The sequence below is a fragment of the Lissotriton helveticus genome, chromosome 4_1, assembly GCF_964261635.1.
Source record: "Lissotriton helveticus chromosome 4_1, aLisHel1.1, whole genome shotgun sequence".
Classification (NCBI taxonomy): domain Eukaryota; kingdom Metazoa; phylum Chordata; class Amphibia; order Caudata; family Salamandridae; genus Lissotriton; species Lissotriton helveticus.
The window spans coordinates 67,319,701-67,343,678 of record NC_136063.1 but is presented as its reverse complement, the minus strand read 5'-3'; the positions used below and the strand labels follow the sequence as shown (position 1 = coordinate 67,343,678).

General features: G+C 49.3%; 1 protein-coding gene across 1 annotated transcript in view; it reads left to right on the top strand.

Moving 5' to 3' along the window:
• Positions 1-23,978, top strand: part of LOC144826954 (embryonic protein UVS.2-like) — a 79,535-nt gene that overhangs the window by 37,970 nt on the left and 17,587 nt on the right. The window contains exons 4-8 of the mRNA XM_078685415.1: positions 151-291; positions 394-511; positions 16,850-17,025; positions 19,113-19,194; positions 21,440-21,567. Coding sequence (XP_078541541.1) covers positions 151-291; positions 394-511; positions 16,850-17,025; positions 19,113-19,194; positions 21,440-21,567 — 645 coding nt within the window. The remainder of the gene's footprint in view (positions 1-150; positions 292-393; positions 512-16,849; positions 17,026-19,112; positions 19,195-21,439; positions 21,568-23,978) is intronic.

Below are 23,978 nucleotides of genomic sequence, written 5' to 3'. Positions count from 1 at the left end.
TCCTCCGCCACGAGTGGTTCTTGAATTTTTTATTTATTTCTTGAGATTGTGCTATAGATCTAAAATCAGCTTCCTTCTCTTCCGTGTGCTCTTGTTCCTTCCAGTTATATAACAGACACTGACAACTATCACTGTGTTTTACTGTTGTAGGCATCTCACAGCTGGTGCACGAGGGTGACATTGCCATCCACCCAGGCCGCAGTGCCCTCGTATGTCCAGACAACAGCTGCTTCTGGCCTAAATCCAGTGATGGGACTGTCCCTGTACCCTACACCCTCAGTCCCACTTACAGTAAGTTCACTTTTATACCAAGGCCCATCCTTGACTTGAACTGAAACCTTTCCAGGTTGCTTCCCCTTATGTCATCGTCTCCTTTCCTCTGCTGTCCCTCAGGTGCTGAAAATGTGGCTGCCATTACAGATGCAATGAGTGAGTTTGCAACAGTGACCTGCATCCGCTTTGTGACCCAAACGGTGGAAACAAATTACCTGCAGATCATTCCTGATAGTGGGTAAGAGCACATGACACCCTGAGAACTGACCCTACGCTCACCATCACACCAGAGAGGGCTCCATCAGATAGACTCATTACTTCTAGAACTTTCCAGTGAATGGGTAAGAGCACATCCTAAGGTCTGACCCTACATTCAGCATCACAACAGACTGGGCTCAATCACGTAGGCTCGCTGTTACCAGCCATGTTTCTCGATTGTAACAAGACAAGGTGAATTACCGTGCATGATCTACAGATCACATAAGACCCATGGTAGAGAAATATAGCCCCACACAGCATAGTTAAGAAGCTTAGAATGGGGCAAACGTTAGTGGTGCGAAAATATTTACATTCACCGGTGTAGTCTTGCAAATTTGGAAAAAGTCTCCCTCAGAGATGTAAGGTGGTTGTTGTTCAACTTCATGCCCCATTGTGTTTTCACTAAAGCTAAACATCAAGGGGGGGAGCTAGCCTCAGGGAATCCCTTTACCTCTCGGTTACTTAGGGCTGCTGTTCCCAAATGAGTGACACCACTAAGATCTAGATCTTCAAATTGGTAAACCAGACGTGTGTTCTTGCACTGGTGCCCTAGTTCCTTTCATACACCATCAAATCCAGCAGAATCAGCTCACAATCTGGGAGGGAATTTCAGTTCCAATTTATCTTTTATTTTTCACATTTCAAAACTAATATGCACTAGATATTGTATGTTGAAAGTAGTCCGAAGATTGCTCTCCTTCTGCCTTTTAACTCCTAGAAAATCTTGGTCCAGTCCTTGATATTAAGTAAACCGGATTTTTGTAACTCTGTCTAAGGCGGTCTTCCTGCGCTTCTGATCCACAAGTATCAACTTTTTCAAAACGCAGCAACACAATTGATTTACAATGCACTTAATGGGGACTATATTGATATATAGATCTTCAAGCTGTATGGATGTTTAGTTTAGAATAATATGTCTATACTCTATATCATTTTAGGTCAATATAAAAAACAACTTGATAACGTAGTACAACACCCTAAATGAGCAATGACCTTTCGTCGGCTGAAAGCCGGCAGTCAGTGACTATCATTGAACTGCTGACTACCACTTAGTGACCCTCTATGGTTTTTGTTGCCTCGGGAATGACCATCCATGTTCTGTGGGCTCTCACTGAGATATCCCCAGGGGTTGTGTTCTCTGCTTGTGAGACCCTCCATGGGTCCAGGACTGTCCATGATGAGCCTCGTTGTGTTGCAAGCTCACCGTGAAAGACCCCACATGCGTGATGGATTTTAAATGATAGACCGTACATGGGCTGAGGGCTCTCAGTGAGAGATGGTCCTTCATGGGATGTCAGCACTCGTCACAGGGCCGTCCATTGTCTGTGGAGCATCAGTGATGGATCCTCTACTTAGATATGACCATCAATTACTGGAAACTATCAATGGGAGTCGCCCCTCTATTGGCAGTAGAATTTGAGTGAAAGACTTTCTATGGGCCATGGACTCTCAGTGAAAGACTTTGCATGGGCAGAGGACTCTCAGTGAAAGACTTTGTATGGGTAGAAGACTGTCAGTGAAAGACTTTCCATGGTCAGAAGACTCAGTGAAAGACTTTGTATGGGCAGAAGAATCTCAGTGAAAGACTTTCCATGGGCCGAGGACTCTCAGTGAAAGACTTTCCATGGGCAGAAGACTCTTAGTGAAAGACTTTGTATGGGCTAAAGACTCTCAGTGAAAGACTTTCCATGGGCAGAAGACTCTCAGTGAAAGACTTTGTATGGGCAGAAGAATCTCACTGAAAGACTTTCCATGGGCAGTGGACTCTCAGTGAAAGACTTTGTATGGGCAGAAGACTCTCAGTGAAAGACTTTCCATGGGCAGAAGACTCTCAGTGAAAGATTTTCCATGGGCAGAAGACTCTCAGTGAAAGGCTTTCCATGGACAGAGGACTCTCAGTGAAAGACTTTCCATGGGCAGTGGACTCACAGTGAAAGACTTTCCATGGCCAGAGGACTCTCAATGAAAGACTTTGTATGGGCCGTGGACTCTCAGTGAAAGACTTTGTATGGGCAGAAGACTCTCAGTGAAAGACGTTCCATGGGCAGAAGACTCTCAGTGAAAGACTTTGTATGGGCAGAAGAATCTCACTGAAAGACTGGCCATGGGCAGTGGACTCTCAGTGAAAGACTTTGTATGGGCAGAAGACTCTCAGTGAAAGACTTTCCATGGCCAGAGGACTCTCAATGAAAGACTTTGTATGGGCCGTGGACTCTCAGTGAAAGACTTTGTATGGGCAGAAGACTGTTAGAATTGGGGGTCTCTGGTTGGCGCAAGTAGGTACTTGTGACAAGCAGGGACCCTCTCCTCTAAGTCAGGGCAAAGGATGACCCTTCAGAATTACCCTTGCTCACCCTCTAGGTGCGTGGCGTGAGCAGCCAAGGCTATTCTTCAGGCGTTAGTCAGTTAAGCATTTGTAGTCACACACACAGTAAAATATACCAATCCCCCCACAAATGGACACCAGGCTGTGAGTATATAAAAATACGCTTCTTTATGTAAAAATTAAATATACTCTTTAGAACAGACTTATCACAAGATCAAATAACGTTTTGTAGCACCACAGATTGTAAATAGGCACTTTTCTTCTTAGTTGCAGTTTCAAATTGCACTGTTCTTATCTCGAATTGTATTCCACAGTGTTCCCTTGATTCCTTGTTCGTTTCTGCCCAGATTGTGCACTTTTCCACCCCTCTAGGACCTATGGGGTCCTGCTATGCACTCTGCCGCGCTTCGCGGCGCCTCAGACGGGTGAAATCCCGACCCCCTGCCAAGTCTCACGCTTCTTGCGTGGGGCGCGATCGGCCCGGCCGGGTCTCGTGGAGCGGATGGCCCCCCTGGTCTGCGGGACCCACACGGGGGGGGAACACAGACCTCAGAGCTGTCCAGGTGGAGGGGAGGCCCAAGGACCCAGCGCAGCCCCAGTCACTCGGGCAGGGGCTCAGATTGCAGCCTCGGCTTCCCGACAGCTAAAGGATTCCAGCGGGAGGGGCTGGAGCGCTCTCTCAGCGCGGAGCTGCAGGCAGGCACACAGAGCGGTGCGAGTCAGCGGAACAGGGGCGGCTCGCACCGCGGGGGATATTCACAATACCTTGGCACTTGCAGGCAGGCTGGCAACCCCAAAACCAAGGGGGGAAACAAACGTTGCGGGCCCCGACCCCGATGACGGTCTCGGTGGCGGCTTTTCTCCGGGGACAGATGCGAGGTGCCCAGCGGCTCAGGCAGAGCGAGGCTGGCACCCGAGGCGTCCGTCCGGCGGAGGTCTGTCCCCTGGGTCTGTTTACGTCCGGTGGGGATTTCTGGCGGGAGGGTGAGGCACAACAGCGAGCCTCCGTGGGCGGTGATCTCAGTGGTTTCCCTCGGCGGAGGGGGAGCGGCTCAGCAGAGCGGAGCTCTCCCTCGGCAGGGACGGGGAAACCGGCGAGCACGGCCTCGAGGAGGGGCTGGGGGGCACCACAGCAGCGAGCCTTCCCAGGCGGTCAACACAGCGATCTCTTCAGCGGGGGAAGAGCGGCTCAACGGAGCGGAGCTCTTCCTCGGCGGGGACGAGGAGACACAGTCGGTCACGGCCTCAGGGAGGGGCTGGGGGGCACCAAGGTCACAGCTCCGGCAGTGGTAGAAATCCCAGATAATTACCGGCAGACGAGCAGAGGGCAGGTTGAGCCAGATGGTCCTGTGGCTCAGGTCAGGGGGCAAGCTCAATCAAGCCCTTGGAGAATGTTTAAGCACAAAGCAGCAAAGTCTTTTCTCATTAAGTCTTTTCCTCTCCTTTCTCAGCAAGGCAAGCAGCAGGCCAGTCCTCCCAGCGTCTCTTCTCCTTCTAGTCGGGCAGAGGTCCTTCGTGGTGAAACAGGATTCTAATTTACAAGGAGCAGGGCTCCTACTTTTATACACAGTTTCTTTTGTTCTTACAGGCCAGGGGGGCCTTTGCATAACTGCTCCAGTCCCTGAGCACTTGTGGTGGGTACTTCTGCTTCTGCATTCAGTGTGAGGGCAGGCACATCAGCCGCTCCCCAGGGGGGCGGAACCGGCATTGTGAAGACAGGGGCAGCCTGAGCACTCTGTTGACAAGCTTCGGTCCTTCCTGGGCCAGGTGCAGGCTGAGTCATCAGTCGCTCCCCAGGAGGGCGGAGCCAGCATTGTGGTGGCAGAGCACAGCCTGATGCATCATTCAGGGGAAACTCCCACCACCCACTAAGGGGTCATCCTGCTATTCACAACCTGTCAACTCCCAGCCCTGTCACTCACACAACTCAGACAGTCAGATACACACAAAAGCAGAGGCGGGCTGAAATAGTTAGACAAGCAAATGCTAGCTTTCTAAAAGTAGCATTTGCAAACACAGGATATTAAAATAAACTTTACTAAAAGAAGTATTTTATTATTCTGAGTTCAGGCATACTAAACATTAATTTCTACCATGTTCCCAGAGCCTGCTGGGATTATAGAGTGTAATAATTCCAGCAGCCCATCTGGCCTAGAAGGGAACTGGTAGTCTTACAATAGTGAAAAACGAATTTGGCAGTAATTCACTATTAGAACATGCCACACACATCAGGGCATGTTCTACCTTACACTTACAATGCACCCTGCCCTTAGGCCTACCATAGGGGTGACTAATATGAAGTTAAGGGAAGGTTTAGGGGCTGGCAAGTGTGTGCACTTGCCCAGCCAGCATGACAGTACCAGACTGCACGCAGGTTCTGCAATGGCAGACCCTAGACACATTTTAAGGCTGCTTCTGTGGGTGGCGCAACCAGCGCTGCAGGCCCACTAGCAGTATTGGCATTCACAAGCCCTGGCACTCCTGGTGCACTTTACTAGGGACTGACAGTAAATCCAATGAACCAATCATGGACATCAATCACATATATACTTTTCACAGGGAGAGCATATGCACTTTAGCACTGGTCAGCAGTGGTAAAAGTGCCCAGAGTCATTAAACCAACAAAAACAGGTCAGAGAGAGTATTGGAGGAAGGCAAAAAGTTCAGGGATGACCCTGCCAAGAAGGCCAGGTCCAACACAACCCCCTTCCAGCCAAAACGCAGGGTAGACCAATCACCACCGTGATGGGCTTCCCTGCTTTGGGCGATAGAACCTGGACCTGGCCCGCAACAGCAGGGGCACATTCCAGTTCTACGCCAATCTGAACCTATTTCAAATCCTCTGTCCATACTCTCAGGGTCCACCAAGCCAATCCCTGGGGCACCCTTTTCTTCCTCTGTGGACACCACCTGTGCAGCCTCTAACCTTAACTGGCTCACAGGTGTGTCCCGACAGGCAGTCATCAAATCACAGTGGCCACTGACGGTAGTCAGGGCTGAGACCCAGGCCTCATGCCTCTCAGGGCTCTCAAACCTCTGTGGCCTCAGAGAGCGGGGGGCAGTAGCCCCAGGTGCTTGGCACCCTTTGTCCACTCTCCCTCCTGTCAGGTCAGGTATGCCATCCTGGCACTGACTCACCAGCCCCAGGCCTGTACCGTGACAAGCAGGGACCCTCTCCTCTAAGTCAGGGCAAAGGATGACCCTTCAGAATTACCCTTGCTCACCCTCTAGGTGCGTGGCGTGAGCAGCCAAGGCTATTCTTCAGGCGTTAGTCAGTTAAGCATTTGTAGTCACACACACAGTAAAATATACCAATCCCCCCACAAATGGACACCAGGCTGTGAGTATATAAAAATACGCTTCTTTATGTAAAAATTAAATATACTCTTTAGAACAGACTTATCACAAGATCAAATAACGTTTTGTAGCACCACAGATTGTAAATAGGCACTTTTCTTCTTAGTTGCAGTTTCAAATTGCACTGTTCTTATCTCGAATTGTATTCCACAGTGTTCCCTTGATTCCTTGTTCGTTTCTGCCCAGATTGTGCACTTTTCCACCCCTCTAGGACCTATGGGGTCCTGCTATGCACTCTGCCGCGCTTCGCGGCGCCTCAGACGGGTGAAATCCCGACCCCCTGCCAAGTCTCACGCTTCTTGCGTGGGGCGCGATCGGCCCGGCCGGGTCTCGTGGAGCGGATGGCCCCCCTGGTCTGCGGGACCCACACGGGGGGGGAACACCGACCTCAGAGCTGTCCAGGTGGAGGGGAGGCCCAAGGACCCAGCGCAGCCCCAGTCACTCGGGCAGGGGCTCCGATTGCAGCCTCGGCTTCCCGACAGCTAAAGGATTCCAGCGGGAGGGGCTGGAGCGCTCTCTCAGCGCGGAGCTGCAGGCAGGCACACAGAGCGGTGCGAGTCAGCGGAACAGGGGCGGCTCGCACCGCGGGGGATATTCACAATACCTTGGCACTTGCAGGCAGGCTGGCAACCCCAAAACCAAGGGGGGAAACAAACGTTGCGGGCCCCGAGCCCGATGACGGTCTCGGTGGCGGCTTTTCTCCGGGGACAGATGCGAGGTGCCCAGCGGCTCAGGCAGAGCGAGGCTGGCACCCGAGGCGTCCGTCCGGCGGAGGTCTGTCCCCTGGGTCTGTTTACGTCCGGTGGGGATTTCTGGCGGGAGGGTGAGGCACAACAGCGAGCCTCCGTGGGCGGTGATCTCAGTGGTTTCCCTCGGCGGAGGGGGAGCGGCTCAGCAGAGCGGAGCTCTCCCTCGGCAGGGACGGGGAAACCGGCGAGCACGGCCTCGAGGAGGGGCTGGGGGGCACCACAGCAGCGAGCCTTCCCAGGCGGTCAACACAGCGATCTCTTCAGCGGGGGAAGAGCGGCTCAACGGAGCGGAGCTCTTCCTCGGCGGGGACGAGGAGACACAGTCGGTCACGGCCTCAGGGAGGGGCTGGGGGGCACCAAGGTCACAGCTCCGGCAGTGGTAGAAATCCCAGATAATTACCGGCAGACGAGCAGAGGGCAGGTTGAGCCAGATGGTCCTGTGGCTCAGGTCAGGGGGCAAGCTCAATCAAGCCCTTGGAGAATGTTTAAGCACAAAGCAGCAAAGTCTTTTCTCATTAAGTCTTTTCCTCTCCTTTCTCAGCAAGGCAAGCAGCAGGCCAGTCCTCCCAGCGTCTCTTCTCCTTCTAGTCGGGCAGAGGTCCTTCGTGGTGAAACAGGATTCTAATTTACAAGGAGCAGGGCTCCTACTTTTATACACAGTTTCTTTTGTTCTTACAGGCCAGGGGGGCCTTTGCATAACTGCTCCAGTCCCTGAGCACTTGTGGTGGGTACTTCTGCTTCTGCATTCAGTGTGAGGGCAGGCACATCAGCCGCTCCCCAGGGGGGCGGAGCCGGCATTGTGAAGACAGGGGCAGCCTGAGCACTCTGTTGACAAGCTTCGGTCCTTCCTGGGCCAGGTGCAGGCTGAGTCATCAGTCGCTCCCCAGGAGGGCGGAGCCAGCATTGTGGTGGCAGAGCACAGCCTGATGCATCATTCAGGGGAAACTCCCACCACCCACTAAGGGGTCATCCTGCTATTCACAACCTGTCAACTCCCAGCCCTGTCACTCACACAACTCAGACAGTCAGATACACACAAAAGCAGAGGCGGGCTGAAATAGTTAGACAAGCAAATGCTAGCTTTCTAAAAGTAGCATTTGCAAACACAGGATATTAAAATAAACTTTACTAAAAGAAGTATTTTATTATTCTGAGTTCAGGCATACTAAACATTAATTTCTACCATGTTCCCTGAGCCTGCTGGGATTATAGAGTGTAATAATTCCAGCAGCCCATCTGGCCTAGAAGGGAACTGGTAGTCTTACAATAGTGAAAAACGAATTTGGCAGTAATTCACTATTAGAACATGCCACACACATCAGGGCATGTTCTACCTTACACTTACAATGCACCCTGCCCTTAGGCCTACCATAGGGGTGACTAATATGAAGTTAAGGGAAGGTTTAGGGGCTGGCAAGTGTGTGCACTTGCCCAGCCAGCATGACAGTACCAGACTGCACGCAGGTTCTGCAATGGCAGACCCTAGACACATTTTAAGGCTGCTTCTGTGGGTGGCGCAACCAGCGCTGCAGGCCCACTAGCAGTATTGGCATTCACAAGCCCTGGCACTCCTGGTGCACTTTACTAGGGACTGACAGTAAATCCAATGAACCAATCATGGACATCAATCACATATATACTTTTCACAGGGAGAGCATATGCACTTTAGCACTGGTCAGCAGTGGTAAAAGTGCCCAGAGTCATTAAACCAACAAAAACAGGTCAGAGAGAGTATTGGAGGAAGGCAAAAAGTTCAGGGATGACCCTGCCAAGAAGGCCAGGTCCAACACAACCCCCTTCCAGCCAAAACGCAGGGTAGACCAATCACCACCGTGATGGGCTTCCCTGCTTTGGGCGATAGAACCTGGACCTGGCCCGCAACAGCAGGGGCACATTCCAGTTCTACGCCAATCTGAACCTATTTCAAATCCTCTGTCCATACTCTCAGGGTCCACCAAGCCAATCCCTGGGGCACCCTTTTCTTCCTCTGTGGACACCACCTGTGCAGCCTCTAACCTTAACTGGCTCACAGGTGTGTCCCAACAGGCAGTCATCAAATCACAGTGGCCACTGACGGTAGTCAGGGCTGAGACCCAGGCCTCATGCCTCTCAGGGCTCTCAAACCTCTGTGGCCTCAGAGAGCGGGGGGCAGTAGCCCCAGGTGCTTGGCACCCTTTGTCCACTCTCCCTCCTGTCAGGTCAGGTATGCCATCCTGGCACTGACTCACCAGCCCCAGGCCTGTACCTGGCTGCTGGACCAAAGACTGGGGTGGGCTCTCCCACAACCGGTCCTCCTCCTTGGGGCTCTGCACCCTCCCACCTGGAGTGGTACCCCCTTCCAGAATTGTCAGGGCACCTGTGGCAGGTGATCTGCACAATTCTCCCACCAGTTCAGGGGTGCTATCCTGCAACTGGGGCACCAGGTCAGGGGGGACACCCTGCACCTGGCCCTTAAACCTAGGGTCTAAACCCTCAAGTCGCACCGGGGTCAGAGGCGAGGACTCCCTGCCTCTGCACCCCCTTCCAGAGTACTGCCCACTCCCAACTGGAGTGGTACCCCTAGAAGGGACATGGGCCAGGACACTGATTACAGTGGTCCCACCCTCCAGGTCAGACAACACCTGAACCTGACTCTCCAACTCAGGGACCCAACCCTGCAGTTGAACACTTGCCTGGCGCACCAGGACTTCCCGGGGAGCACGCATGCCCCCCCTGAGGGTGGCACATAGCTCATGTGCCGTGCAACAGTCTACCTGGTGCAGATCTCCCAACCCCTGTCCCTCTGACAGTGTGGGAAGATCCCCCAGGACAGAAGTGGTGTCCCCCTGGTCATTCACTGGGGACGCAGCCCTGCTGGCTGGCCCCTGACCCAATGGTTCTTCCACTGGGGACTCTTTTCCCCTCTCGCCCCTCTTTCTGGACTTCTGCACCCTCCCAACTGGAGTGGTACTGCCAGTCACCAGAACTACTGGAGCCCTGTTTACAGAGCCTCCACGTTCTCTAGCCACTGGGGGATCCCCCTTAAAGGGTGACTCATCCGGACAGCCTAGGCTCCCCACCTGGTGTTCCCTTAAAGAACCATCCAGGCTCTGAGACTGAGGTTGGGCACTACCGGGACAACACCCATTCTCACTCCTTCCCCTTAAGGACAGGACGTGAGGCCCTACACCCCTCTCACTGCTACAGGACCTAGCTGGGCTACTCTGCGCCACTTCCACCACTCTGGGCTGGAAGATACCTGAGCCACTCCCCACAGGATCACACCCCAATGCCTCTCCAGACCCTCTGGAATCCACCACAAGGTCTGCCTCCAATGTGAGCTCCCTGGGGTCAGAGAACTCACTCTCAAACAGGTGTTGGCATAGCTCTGGAAAACTGGGACTTAAAGTATGCTCTCCCACAATTGGATTACACAGCCCCCTAGCAGGGTTAACCAAACTATCCTTCACCTCACCATCCAGCGCCTCACACACATACTCCACACCATTCTCCTGAGACTGGCCAGACAGTAGCGGACTGTCTCTGTCGCACAACCCACACTCTTCTGGTCGGTCCTTACACTCACCCACCAGGACCTCAACCATGGGGGAATCCCTCCCACCACTAGGACCATGAACTCCTACGCCAGCCACCCTATTCCCTTCAGGGACGCTGCGCACTACTGGAGCTACCTCATGCCCTTGAACCTCCTGGTGTAAGTTAACCCCCTTCCAGTCAGGTGCCATATCTCTAGGTGCGCGCGCTATGCTGTCAGCACTAGATACCTGAATGTTGCTGCCACCAGCTGAGCTGGACTCCACCTCCAGCCCAGCAAAACTCAATCTGCGAGCTACACAAATCTCTGGATGTTGGGCTGAAGCCCTCCTGGCTTCAAGCTCCAAGTCAAGTTCTTTCATCCTCAAGTAGTGAGCTCTTTGGTGTTTTAGCGCCTCCATGGCTAATTTTTGGCTTTCCATTGCCAATTTATGCTTGTCCATTTCCATTTGTCCTTTTAATTTCGCCATCTCTATTTCATGCGCCCTGGTTGCTGCCTTGTCTGCCAACTCCTCTGGCGACAGGCATCTGGTTGCTGCCTTTTCCATCCTCACTGAACCAGGCATGACGTTTCACAAGCACATGGAGATCTCCCAGCAAAATTATAAAAATGGAAACCTGTGGCTACGTTATAGATCTGCTCTCACTATGTGGTGATCAGTAATTCACTGTATGCAAACTACAAATGCAAATTCGCAAATCCTCACCGCTGCGTCCAATGTTAGAATTGGGGGTCTCTGGTTGGCGCAAGTAGGTACTTGTGACAAGCAGGGACCCTCTCCTCTAAGTCAGGGCAAAGGATGACCCTTCAGAATTACCCTTGCTCACCCTCTAGGTGCGTGGCGTGAGCAGCCAAGGCTATTCTTCAGGCGTTAGTCAGTTAAGCATTTGTAGTCACACACACAGTAAAATATACCAATCCCCCCACAAATGGACACCAGGCTGTGAGTATATAAAAATACGCTTCTTTATGTAAAAATTAAATATACTCTTTAGAACAGACTTATCACAAGATCAAATAACGTTTTGTAGCACCACAGATTGTAAATAGGCACTTTTCTTCTTAGTTGCAGTTTCAAATTGCACTGTTCTTATCTCGAATTGTATTCCACAGTGTTCCCTTGATTCCTTGTTCGTTTCTGCCCAGATTGTGCACTTTTCCACCCCTCTAGGACCTATGGGGTCCTGCTATGCACTCTGCCGCGCTTCGCGGCGCCTCAGACGGGTGAAATCCCGACCCCCTGCCAAGTCTCACGCTTCTTGCGTGGGGCGCGATCGGCCCGGCCGGGTCTCGTGGAGCGGATGGCCCCCCTGGTCTGCGGGACCCACACGGGGGGGGAACACCGACCTCAGAGCTGTCCAGGTGGAGGGGAGGCCCAAGGACCCAGCGCAGCCCCAGTCACTCGGGCAGGGGCTCAGATTGCAGCCTCGGCTTCCCGACAGCTAAAGGATTCCAGCGGGAGGGGCTGGAGCGCTCTCTCAGCGCGGAGCTGCAGGCAGGCACACAGAGCGGTGCGAGTCAGCGGAACAGGGGCGGCTCGCACCGCGGGGGATATTCACAATACCTTGGCACTTGCAGGCAGGCTGGCAACCCCAAAACCCAGGGGGGAAACAAACGTTGTGGGCCCCGAGCCCGATGACGGTCTCGGTGGCGGCTTTTCTCCGGGGACAGATGCGAGGTGCCCAGCGGCTCAGGCAGAGCGAGGCTGGCACCCGAGGCGTCCGTCCGGCGGAGGTCTGTCCCCTGGGTCTGTTTACGTCCGGTGGGGATTTCTGGCGGGAGGGTGAGGCACAACAGCGAGCCTCCGTGGGCGGTGATCTCAGTGGTTTCCCTCGGCGGAGGGGGAGCGGCTCAGCAGAGCGGAGCTCTCCCTCGGCAGGGACGGGGAAACCGGCGAGCACGGCCTCGAGGAGGGGCTGGGGGGGCACCACAGCAGCGAGCCTTCCCAGGCGGTCAACACAGCGATCTCTTCAGCGGGGGAAGAGCGGCTCAACGGAGCGGAGCTCTTCCTCGGCGGGGACGAGGAGACACAGTCGGTCACGGCCTCAGGGAGGGGCTGGGGGGCACCAAGGTCACAGCTCCGGCAGTGGTAGAAATCCCAGATAATTACCGGCAGACGAGCAGAGGGCAGGTTGAGCCAGATGGTCCTGTGGCTCAGGTCAGGGGGCAAGCTCAATCAAGCCCTTGGAGAATGTTTAAGCACAAAGCAGCAAAGTCTTTTCTCATTAAGTCTTTCCCTCTCCTTTCTCAGCAAGGCAAGCAGCAGGCCAGTCCTCCCAGCGTCTCTTCTCCTTCTAGTCGGGCAGAGGTCCTTCGTGGTGAAACAGGATTCTAATTTACAAGGAGCAGGGCTCCTACTTTTATACACAGTTTCTTTTGTTCTTACAGGCCAGGGGGGCCTTTGCATAACTGCTCCAGTCCCTGAGCACTTGTGGTGGGTACTTCTGCTTCTGCATTCAGTGTGAGGGCAGGCACATCAGCCGCTCCCCAGGGGGGCGGAGCCGGCATTGTGAAGACAGGGGCAGCCTGAGCACTCTGTTGACAAGCTTCGGTCCTTCCTGGGCCAGGTGCAGGCTGAGTCATCAGTCGCTCCCCAGGAGGGCGGAGCCAGCATTGTGGTGGCAGAGCACAGCCTGATGCATCATTCAGGGGAAACTCCCACCACCCATTAAGGGGTCCTCCTGCTATTCACAACCTGTCAACTCCCAGCCCTGTCACTCACACAACTCAGACAGTCAGATACACACAAAAGCAGAGGCGGGCTGAAATAGTTAGACAAGCAAATGCTAGCTTTCTAAAAGTAGCATTTGCAAACACAGGATATTAAAATAAACTTTACTAAAAGAAGTATTTTATTATTCTGAGTTCAGGCATACTAAACATTAATTTCTACCATGTTCCCTGAGCCTGCTGGGATTATAGAGTGTAATAATTCCAGCAGCCCATCTGGCCTAGAAGGGAACTGGTAGCCTTACAATAGTGAAAAACGAATTTGGCAGTAATTCACTATTAGAACATGCCACACACATCAGGGCATGTTCTACCTTACACTTACAATGCACCCTGCCCTTAGGCCTACCATAGGGGTGACTAATATGAAGTTAAGGGAAGGTTTAGGGGCTGGCAAGTGTGTGCACTTGCCCAGCCAGCATGACAGTACCAGACTGCACGCAGGTTCTGCAATGGCAGACCCTAGACACATTTTAAGGCTGCTTCTGTGGGTGGCGCAACCAGCGCTGCAGGCCCACTAGCAGTATTGGCATTCACAAGCCCTGGCACTCCTGGTGCACTTTACTAGGGACTGACAGTAAATCCAATGAACCAATCATGGACATCAATCACATATATACTTTTCACAGGGAGAGCATATGCACTTTAGCACTGGTCAGCAGTGGTAAAAGTGCCCAGAGTCATTAAACCAACAAAAACAGGTCAGAGAGAGTATTGGAGGAAGGCAAAAAGTTCAGGGATGACCCTGCCAAGAAGGCCAGGTCCAACAAAGACTCTCAGTGAAAGACGTTCCATGGGCAGAAGACTCTCAGTGAAAGACTTTGTATGGGCAGAAGAATCTCACTGAAAGACTGGCCATGGGCAGTGGACTCTTAGTGAAAGACTTTGTATGGGCAGAAGACTCTCAGTGAAAGACTTTCCATTGGCAGAAGACTCTCAGTGAAAGATTTTCCATGTGCAGAAGACTCTCAGTGAAAGGCTTTCCATGGACAGTGGACTCTCAGTGAAAGACTTTGTATGGGCAGTGGACTCTCAGTGAAAGGCTTTCCATGGACAGTGGACTCTCAGTGAAAGACTTTGTATGGGCAGAAGACTCTCAGTGAAATTCTTTCCATGGGCAGGGCACTCTCAGTTGCAGGCTTTCACTGTGATGTGGATTTAGTGGTGGACCTTCCATGGAGTTTCACCTCTCTGTGAGAAATAATACCGAATGGGCTTGACCTCTCAGTGACAGTATATCGCAAGGGTCTGTTCACTCTGTGTGATAGATCTGTAGTTCCATATATTCCCATCTACTGTTTAGGCTCTCAGTGCTGGGTACCACTGGACTATAAATAGCTTAGAGTTTCTGATGGCTGGGTCCTGTATGCTTTTTTCATTTCTTAGTGGTTCTGATGGCTGAGTCCTGTATGTTTTTTTCATTCCCTAGAGGTTCTGATGGCTGAATCCTGGATACTTTTGTAATACCCCAGAGGTCATGATGGCTAGATCCTGTGTGCTTTGTTCATCCCCTAGAGATTCTGATGGCTGGATCCTGTATGCTTTGTTCATTCCCTAGAGGTTCTGAGAGCAGGATCCTGTGTGCTTTGTTCATTCCCTAGAGGTTCTGATGGCTGGATCCTGTGTGCTTTGTTCATTCCCTAGAGGTTCTGATGGCTGGATCCTGTGTGCTTTGTTCATTCCCTAGAGGTTCTGAGAGCAGGATCCTGTGTGCTTTTTTCATTCCCTAGAGGTTCTGATGGCTGGATCCTGTGTGCTTTGTTCGTTCCCTAGAGGTTCTGATGGCTGGATCCTGTGTACTTTGTTAATTGCCTAGAGGTTCTGATGGCTGAATCCTGTGTGCTTTGTTCATTCCGTAGAGGTTCTGACGGCTGAACCCTGTACACTTTGTTCATTCCCTCATGTTATGATGAGCTCCCACCACTGGGTTCTCCATGGCTCTGTTTATGTGTTCCTATCAATATTTTAGCATGGAGTGTATTTCGGTCTGCGAATCACGTGTCCCTTAAATATAATCAGCACCATTACACCACATTACACATTTTATACGTTTTTTTTAGCATCGTGATAGCCTCACTGAAGCTGTAATTCCCTAGCTAAAAGAAGTCATCCTGGAAAAATCTGTGAGTGGCCACTGTTTTTACAGTTGTTTCAAAAAACTGTTAAGATATTATTAAGATTTCTGGGACAGTGAGTGGTTGCCGGGCAGTATCAATGGTTGGTGCCTACTGTGCCCTATCATTCACCGCTGGTGTCCTAGGGCAACAGGTCCCTTTGCACCACAACTGAATTACTAAGTTTCTCCTGTTGTACTTGTGACTGCTTAAGAGCAGCAAGGCTGAGTAGCCAAGGTTTGCTCTAAGAGGAGGTTGAGGGTTTGGAACTCACAGTACAACAAAAGTAATTGTACACGATTAACAAAAAATCCAGTAAAAAGGCTAGTTTGCTCATTTTGAATGGGAATTGTATTTGCACACAAGAAAGCAAGGGAGTTAACATAGAGAACACATAAAACACAGAAGGTCTTAACTGCTCTTGTGGCCCAAATACAGTAAGCAATACCCTAGCATGCTTCTAGTGCAGTGCAGTTTGATTCCTTGCAAAGTGTTATCCTATCGGGGATAGTATGCTGTCCTCTGCTATGGCCAGGAATGGGTCTTCACGCTTTCAATAGGGTGCTGTATGTAATCCTCCTGTTCAGAGGAGCAAAGGTGCTAAGACAAAGTGCTCCAGTGCATCAGCCTGACTTTGACATGTCTGATGTTTGACTGGTCAGGTCTCTCTATTCGATGTGAATCACAACACAAAGCAGGAGGGGGTCCCAGGGCCTTTTGCTGGGCAAAAATGTTGTGCCTAGCAAAAAAGAGATATACTTTATATTCTAGGTCCACCCATAGATCCAAGAGGTCTAAATGCAAAGATTCCAGAGGCAGAAATAAGTACACAAATGATAAAGGCATCCTGAAGGGACTCATCATTTTGGGACACCACTCTCAATACATTTGCTTTCTGAGCTGCAGAACACACATGTAACATGCCACACGCAACCAGAACACTGACTGCGTTGGAGTATGGATCCCAGTCATGGGGGACTGAGCAGAATGACCCATGGGCTGCTGGTAGATCTGTCCCCCCAGTCAGACAATACTCTCAAATGCAAGTCAATTCAATTCATGACATTTATAGAGCGCACAGCTACCTCCAGGGAGGTGTCCAAGGCGATAGCGGAAAGCTCATGAAAGTAAATGGAGAACTGTAAGATTACACAACCATAAGAGAAGTTATCAAAAAGAAAGGTTTTGAGATTGAGTCTGAAGACCGATTACAAAGGGCTTCAGCGCAGACTGATGTGGAGTCTACTGGGAGGAAATATCATAGGGTAGGCCAGAAATGAACCAGACTGGTGCAGGATGGCACAGCTTTTCTTTGGATGCAAGATCTTTCATCACAACCTAGACTGCACATTGTCTTTTTCTAGAACCCCTCATCCCTTGCAGATAGCTACAGTCAGAGAGGAGTCACACAGGCAGATCCCTTGTTTGCAGTAAGATTGTAATATTCTTTCTCTAAAGGTGCCATTGTAGTAATCTATGGGTCTCCCTGGTCCATCTTCTCTCCTAGGTGCTGGTCATACATCGGGAAGACAGGAGGCGGACAGGAGGTATCTCTTCCCGGGGGATGTCTGTCTAAAGGAACCATCCAGCATGAGCTGCAGCACTCCCTGGGCTTCTACCACGAGCAGAGCCGCAGCGACCGTGACAACTATGTGACCATCATGACGGAGAACATCTCGCCCGGTCAGTGTCACCCCCGGGCTCCACTTACCATTTAGAGAGTAAACTGAGTACAACTCAGATTCCTGATGGGCACACCTTGGCACCGATTTAGACACCCGATTGGTTCAGCTTAGGTTTGATCACAGATAGCCGCCAACGTACACGTTCTGCAAATCTGATCCTTGGTCACGGTGATCAATATTTGTTACTGTCACAGTCTGGTGTCCTTTTCACGAACGGTACCACAGCTGAGGGCATTAACTGGACCACATAAAAATTGCCTGACACAGGATAAATTATGACCTGTGTTTAAAATGCATTTTCCTGAAATCGATAATGAGGATCAGTGATTGCTAACTGCAGTGCCCGCTTCAGAGACACAGGGTACAGATTTACACAGAAGTGTTCATCTGAAGTGGCTGCGCTGCATCGTGTGAATGAAATACTTTGATGTGGCGCTACGCTGCTGCCTCCCAGTGCTGGTGGCAGACTTTAGACAGGCATGCACCAACACAGAGACCCTTGCGCCATAGTGCCAGAATGTATGCAATGTCTGAAGCATAGTCTTTGTGCTGAAAAGGGTCCCTTTCAATACACAAATGATGCTTTGAGAGTTGTCCTACTTTGTATGCTGAACAATGCAGCACACATGCAAAGTGGGAAAAACAAGGAGAAATGAAAATATTTCATCCCGGTACACTTGCATTGAGGAGGCACAGCATCTTAGCCCAAATCCCTCTTTACCATGCTTTGTAGATATGGATTTATGTCAAAACCCATGGGTGAAGGCATAGTAACACCTGTGCACCAGTCATAGACCACCCCCTTGACGCAAAGTAATGCAAGGCAGCGCAAAGCATAACTTTTTGTTACTTTGGGTTACAATTCAACTCATATCGCGATTAGCGTTGGATTGTAAATCCCATCTGAACACTTTAATTTGGGTTTGAATTAGAAAAGTAACATAACCCCGACACAAAGCATGCGTTGTTAAGTGGGGCAGGGGCTTGAGCACCACCCTTTCTTACTCCAATATCTCACATACAAATAATGGTTTTTCATCCTCCGATTGCATGGCTTCTCAAAAAGCCTCTTCTGTATTCCCAAACCTGCATGAAAAACTCCCCTCTCCCTTTCATTTTAATTCGAATGACTATCTCCTTATTTTTCATACTACGCATGTCTCCACTCTCTGAGCACAGCCTACTTTACTTCACAATCATGTTTGCCTTAATCTTTACTATTGCATTTCTGTTAATGTCCTCATTTTCTTCCAAATTTTCAACTAAATCACCTCTTCCTTGAAAGTCATACCTGCAAACTAATAATTCCTAATCTCCTCTCTCAGGCATTAATCCCACAAATCATCTCCATGAACTCGCATACTTGATCCACTTCCCAAATGATCACCACAAACCCCAAATAATTTACTCTTCCTCAAAGAAACTGGAGTAAATGCATGGAATGGTTTTCTTGAGAGCACAAGATTTATCCCAATAACCACCAACCACTGGATTAACCACTAAACCTTGGGTGCCTGGAGTAGTGTGCTCCAGTGCCTTGTCAAGGATAGTAGGCGCTATATAAATGCAACTACAATACAGTACAATACAATCTAAGGTGAAGGGTGCACCCTGGAGATAGATCACTTTATGAGGCAAAAAAGTTTTCATAAGGAAAAAACATGATGATTTTCCCTTCAAAATGACAACAGTGAGCTATCTCTAAACCTGGCTGAAACTCCAGTGCGTCCCTCCCGGATGTATGTAGGCGCTGGTATTTATTTAGTGTGATTCCCGCTTGGGAGCAAGATGGTGCACTTCATTAAATAGGATTTAAATTTAGAATTATACAACTTCTTATCACATGCTGAAGGTATTAAGTGATTAACTTCAAATCATATGCTTTTCGATCCTATGCCAGGGTTCAGATTTGATCCCCCCCCCATGTTCCAAAATCGAAAGCTTTGCCTTTAGACTACTCCTAACCCCTGCAATGGCACATGGGAGCACTGCCCCCTGGTGAGTTGGGACCTTCTCTGTATTGGAATGTGCCATATCAGACTCAGTCCTCACTAACTCATTTGTACCGTCTGCTCATCTCAACAGACAGCATCGGCAACTTTAACAAAGAGAACACCAACAACCTTGGCCTGGAGTACGACTACGCCTCCGTGATGCACTATGGGATGTAAGTCTCCGATGCTCAGCTAAGAAGAGATTTTCTGTTTACAACTCTGATGAAAGGCTTTTATATATAGACAGTGACTCTGATTTAGATTTTGGCAGACAGGGTACTCCTTTGCAAACATGACGGATTACCCTCTCCGACAAACCCTAGGACCACCCGCTTCATTTAAAGATGGGTATTCTGTTGACAGACCTCCTATAGGCTCTGTTGATGAAATACTTCCTCTGACAGCCCAATGGAGTAGCAGCCATCTGAGGAATGGCATTTTACAATGCCTGCCCTATTTAGGGTGGACGGTGTAATACCTTTTTTTCCCTGTCCATCACCATCAGGAAAAATCTAGCATTGATCGACAGGATGAAAATAATAACTCCCACAACCTGGGTGAAAACCTTTAGTAACTTAAAGGAACAGCAGTAATGATGGTTCCTTTAATTATGGAGCGATGACTGCTGGGCTGAAGTCATGTCTAAATTTGGCCATGGTATACCGTCGGGATGAGATTGGTAATATCCTCTGCCACCCCCCATAATCGTCCTTCCATCACACCCTAAATCACACCCAGTGATTCAGATCACATTATGATGTGATCTTTTTAATTAGAGCTGAGATTGTTGGAAATGGGAAGTAGAGGGTGGTGTTTATTTCACATTTGATTGAGGGTCGGGAGGACAGAGAGCAGAGCATGGTGCCTATTGGAACCTATATATCCGAGGAAGGGCACTAGAGGGGTGACTGTGACTGTTAGAGGGAAGAGGAGCAACAGAAAGATGGCTGGGTTGGTGTGCATCATTGGTTAGGATCGATGCTCTGTATGTGAAGCAGGTACGAAATGATGGCTGTGTCGGTGAACATGATTGGATAGGATCAATGCTCTGTATGTGTAGCGGGGTACAGAATGATGGCTGTGTCGGTGAACATGATTGGTTAGGATCATTGCTCTGTATGTGAAGCGGGGTACGGATTGATAGCTGTGTTGGTGAACATGATAGGTTAGGATTGATGCTCTGTATGTGAAGCGGGTACGGAATGATGGCTGTGTCGGTGAACATGATTGGTTAGGATTGATGCTCTGTATGTGAAGCGGGTACGGAATGATGGCTGGGTTGGTGTATATGGACTCCAGAGTGTGGAACTGCCATAGATGGTGAAGGTAAGAAAGTGAAGTCGAGTCATGGCTGTGTCACTGAACTTGTTCCAATAGAGTTGAATGTCCTCATGGCGACTTGGGAGCTAGAATACTGCGGCTTTACATTTTGCCTGAATAATACTAAAGGCAAATTTATCGTTGTTCTCTTAAGAAGCTCATCTACAAAAAGCCTAAAATTATTGGACACTAGTTTGTGGATACGGAGGGAATTATTATCATGACGTTTATGAAATTCAATCAGCCCTGAAGAAGTCCGGTAACGGATGAAACGCGTTGGCTATCTGCATTTTTAACTAAGAAAATTGAATAAAGATTTGAAGAGAATTGAGGATGCCTCCGTTTACTGTTTCTTGGGAAAACTGACAATACTGAAATCATGTATATTGAATAAGATCTTTACTTGCAAGATGCAATATTTGAACTAAATTATTGAAGGGTGCAGACCATCTCCTGTGAAGTTTGTTAAGGGAACTAGGGTTTTCCGGTTCCTCTTCAGGACCGTATAGGGATTGCGTTCCTGGGTACTAGCACCTTCTTTACTAATTTATATTTTTTGATATTTATTGGTGGTGCAGGCTTTGTTTTGCCCTGATCCCTACATTTTGTTGCTGCGAGAATGGGAAGGTGAACGTTGTCTGAATTGGTGAACAACTCGGTTTACAGTGGAAGATCCATTGTTGATGAATCGCATGAGGATTGGTACCTCACTACTAAAGCCAGCCTCTGTCACAAGAGGAAATGTCATGAGGCTACAATGGAGACATTTTTCAAATCAGTGCTTTTTGGGATCTGAGATGCTGAGCGTGAGTGAGGGCGGTACGGGGAGCGTGTAATGCCTACATGGATTTGATGCTCATGAAAATGAGAACTGAGAAGTTCCAGACTGAGCTGGGCAGGATCTGCAGGGGGATAGTTCTAGAACAATATTGAGATGGAGTTTAGATATGAATCGAATTAAGCAAACACCAAATATTTGACCCTCACCTTTTCCCGCTGTAGACTAACCTGGACTCGCTGTAGAGTTCTATGGGTTAATAATGCGTTATAATGGTGCATACACTGTGGGCTTTACCTGTGAGGTCTTCCTTTCCCCAGGTATGCTTTCACTACCACATCTGGACAGCCGACCATCGTCCCCAAGCCAGATCCTAACACAGTCATCGGACAGAGATATGGGCTTAGCAACCTGGATGTTTCCAAAATCAACGCCCTGTACCAGTGTGGTAAGGAGTGCATGCCTGCAGATCGATGCTGAAATGTCATATCAGTCATAGCATCTTTTCCTCGTAGGCAGTAATATTATCTTTTGTAATGATTCCAGCTCAACTTCCACCAATATCATCCATCATGGGACAATTGTATTTTTCTAGTTTGTTTCTAGAGCACACCCTCTGAACTTAATTGTTGTGTTTAGGCACCAGTGTCCCTAACTAACGAATATAAAATACCATACATGTAAGTGCTGCAAAAAGAGAACACAAGAGAAATGTTGTAAGGCTTTCCTAATGGTAAGCGGAGCATTTCTATTCTTAATATCCAGGTGCAGGCAGTACATTCAAAATCTTTGGACCGATGAGTAAGAATCTGCAGTTTCCCTTTCCCTGAATGTTAGTACTTCCAGCATTGAGAAGAGATAAGCCACAGGGCCGTGGGTTACATGGGGGAACATGTCTAATAATGTTCTCCCACAAACAGGCTGATGCTGTTCCCTTGATGCACTTGAGACAATAAATGCTTAGTTGAAGATAATGACCTTTTGGATAGGGCTTTTGGATGGATACCACCGAAGTCTAGCCTGCTGATAAGATAATGACCATTGGATAGGGCTCTTGGATGGGTACCACCGAAGTCTAGCCTGCTTATGATAATGACCTTTTGGATGGGTACCACTGACATCTAGCCTGCTGATAAGATAATGACCTTTGGATAGGGGTTTTGGATGGGTACCACCGAAGTCTAGCCTGCTTATGATAATGACCTTTTGGATAGGGCTCTTGGATGGGTACCACCGAAGTCTAGCCTGCTTATGATAATGACCTTTGGATAGGGGTCTTGGATGGGTACCACCGAAGTCTAGCCTGCTTATGATAATGACCTTTGGATAGGGGTCTTGGATGGGTACCACCGAAGTCTAGCCTGCTTATGATAATGACCTTTGGATAGGGGTCTTGGATGGGTACCACCGAAGTCTAGCCTGCTTATGATAATGACCTTTTGGATGGGTACCACTGACATCTAGCCTGCTGATAAGATAATGACCTTTGGATAGGGGTTTTGGATGGGTACCACCGAAGTCTAGCCTGCTTATGATAATGACCTTTTGGATAGGGCTCTTGGATGGGTACCACCGAAGTCTAGCCTGCTTATGATAATGACCTTTTGGATGGGTACCACTGACATCTAGCCTGCTGATAAGATAATGACCTTTGGATAGGGGTTTTCGATGGGTCCCACTGCAGTCGAGCCTGTTGATATGATAATGACGTTTTGATAGGGCTCTTGGATGGGTACCACTGAAGTCTAGTCTGCTGATATGGGTGTTGCTGTGAGCGTTCCACCACAACTCCCACTGCTTTTTGATCCTGCCCCAGATTCACAAGGAGGTGTAAATCTGAGGCAGCGCCAAAACTAACGTCATGCAACAGCAGGCGTTACAATGGAGAAACAAGGAGAAATGCTTTTATTTCTCCATGCTTTTGCCTTCGGCAGCACACATAGAAAGAGCAAAACGCCATTAATGATTATTTATGTGTAGGAAGAGACACCTTCCTGGATATAAACAATCATTGAATAATGACAATTTGCTACTTCTATGTATGCTGCATTCAGCAGCACGCATAGAAGTAACAAATCACCATAAAGGATTGTTTATGTGCAGGAAGGGACACCTTCCTGCACATAAACAATCATTCTGTGCAAGGTAGGCACCCTTGCACTATGGTGCAAGGGTGCCTGTGTTGGCGCTAGGCAGCTCATTTTAGCGCTAGCACTAGGGAAAACACAGGGGAGCGTCGTATTGGTGTAAATACAACGCATTCCTGCATTTTGGAAATGTCGGTGCCGAAAATAGCGCGGTTCCGCTCTCCGACATTTTGTTGTAGATATGTCTCCCCAGTATCCATTCACGGATGGGATCCTTGCATTTATCCACTGGTGGGATCCCACTCTTGGTAGAATTCCATAGTTTATCCTCTGACTGGGTCCCAGTGTTCATCACCTGATGAGTTCCAAGCACAATCTACTACTTTATGGAAAAATATTCCTCTTATATTGGAGTTTCAGATGGTTTGAATGCTAGAGTTCTGCAAATACCCTGTTTGTTCCCTTTATGGAGCTTGACATTTGGGTTCCTAGCTTTGAAAATATCCCTGCCGTTGGGTTCATTGTCCTCTTCGCATTAGGAGTTATGTGGCCTTATAGCTATACACCATGTAGCTTTCTTTGACCTGAACACTGAAGTCACTTTAGACCAGTAAAGAGGAAGTGGAGTGACAGAAAGATTCTGTTCTTCATCCAAAGTAATTTGCTTTTGCAGAGTTTCATTTTTATTTGTCTTCCAAAAAATCTATCCCACCTTTACTGGCATTTTATCTGAACCAGGACAATTTGTGTCGAAGTTCAGTGTGCCCAGTGT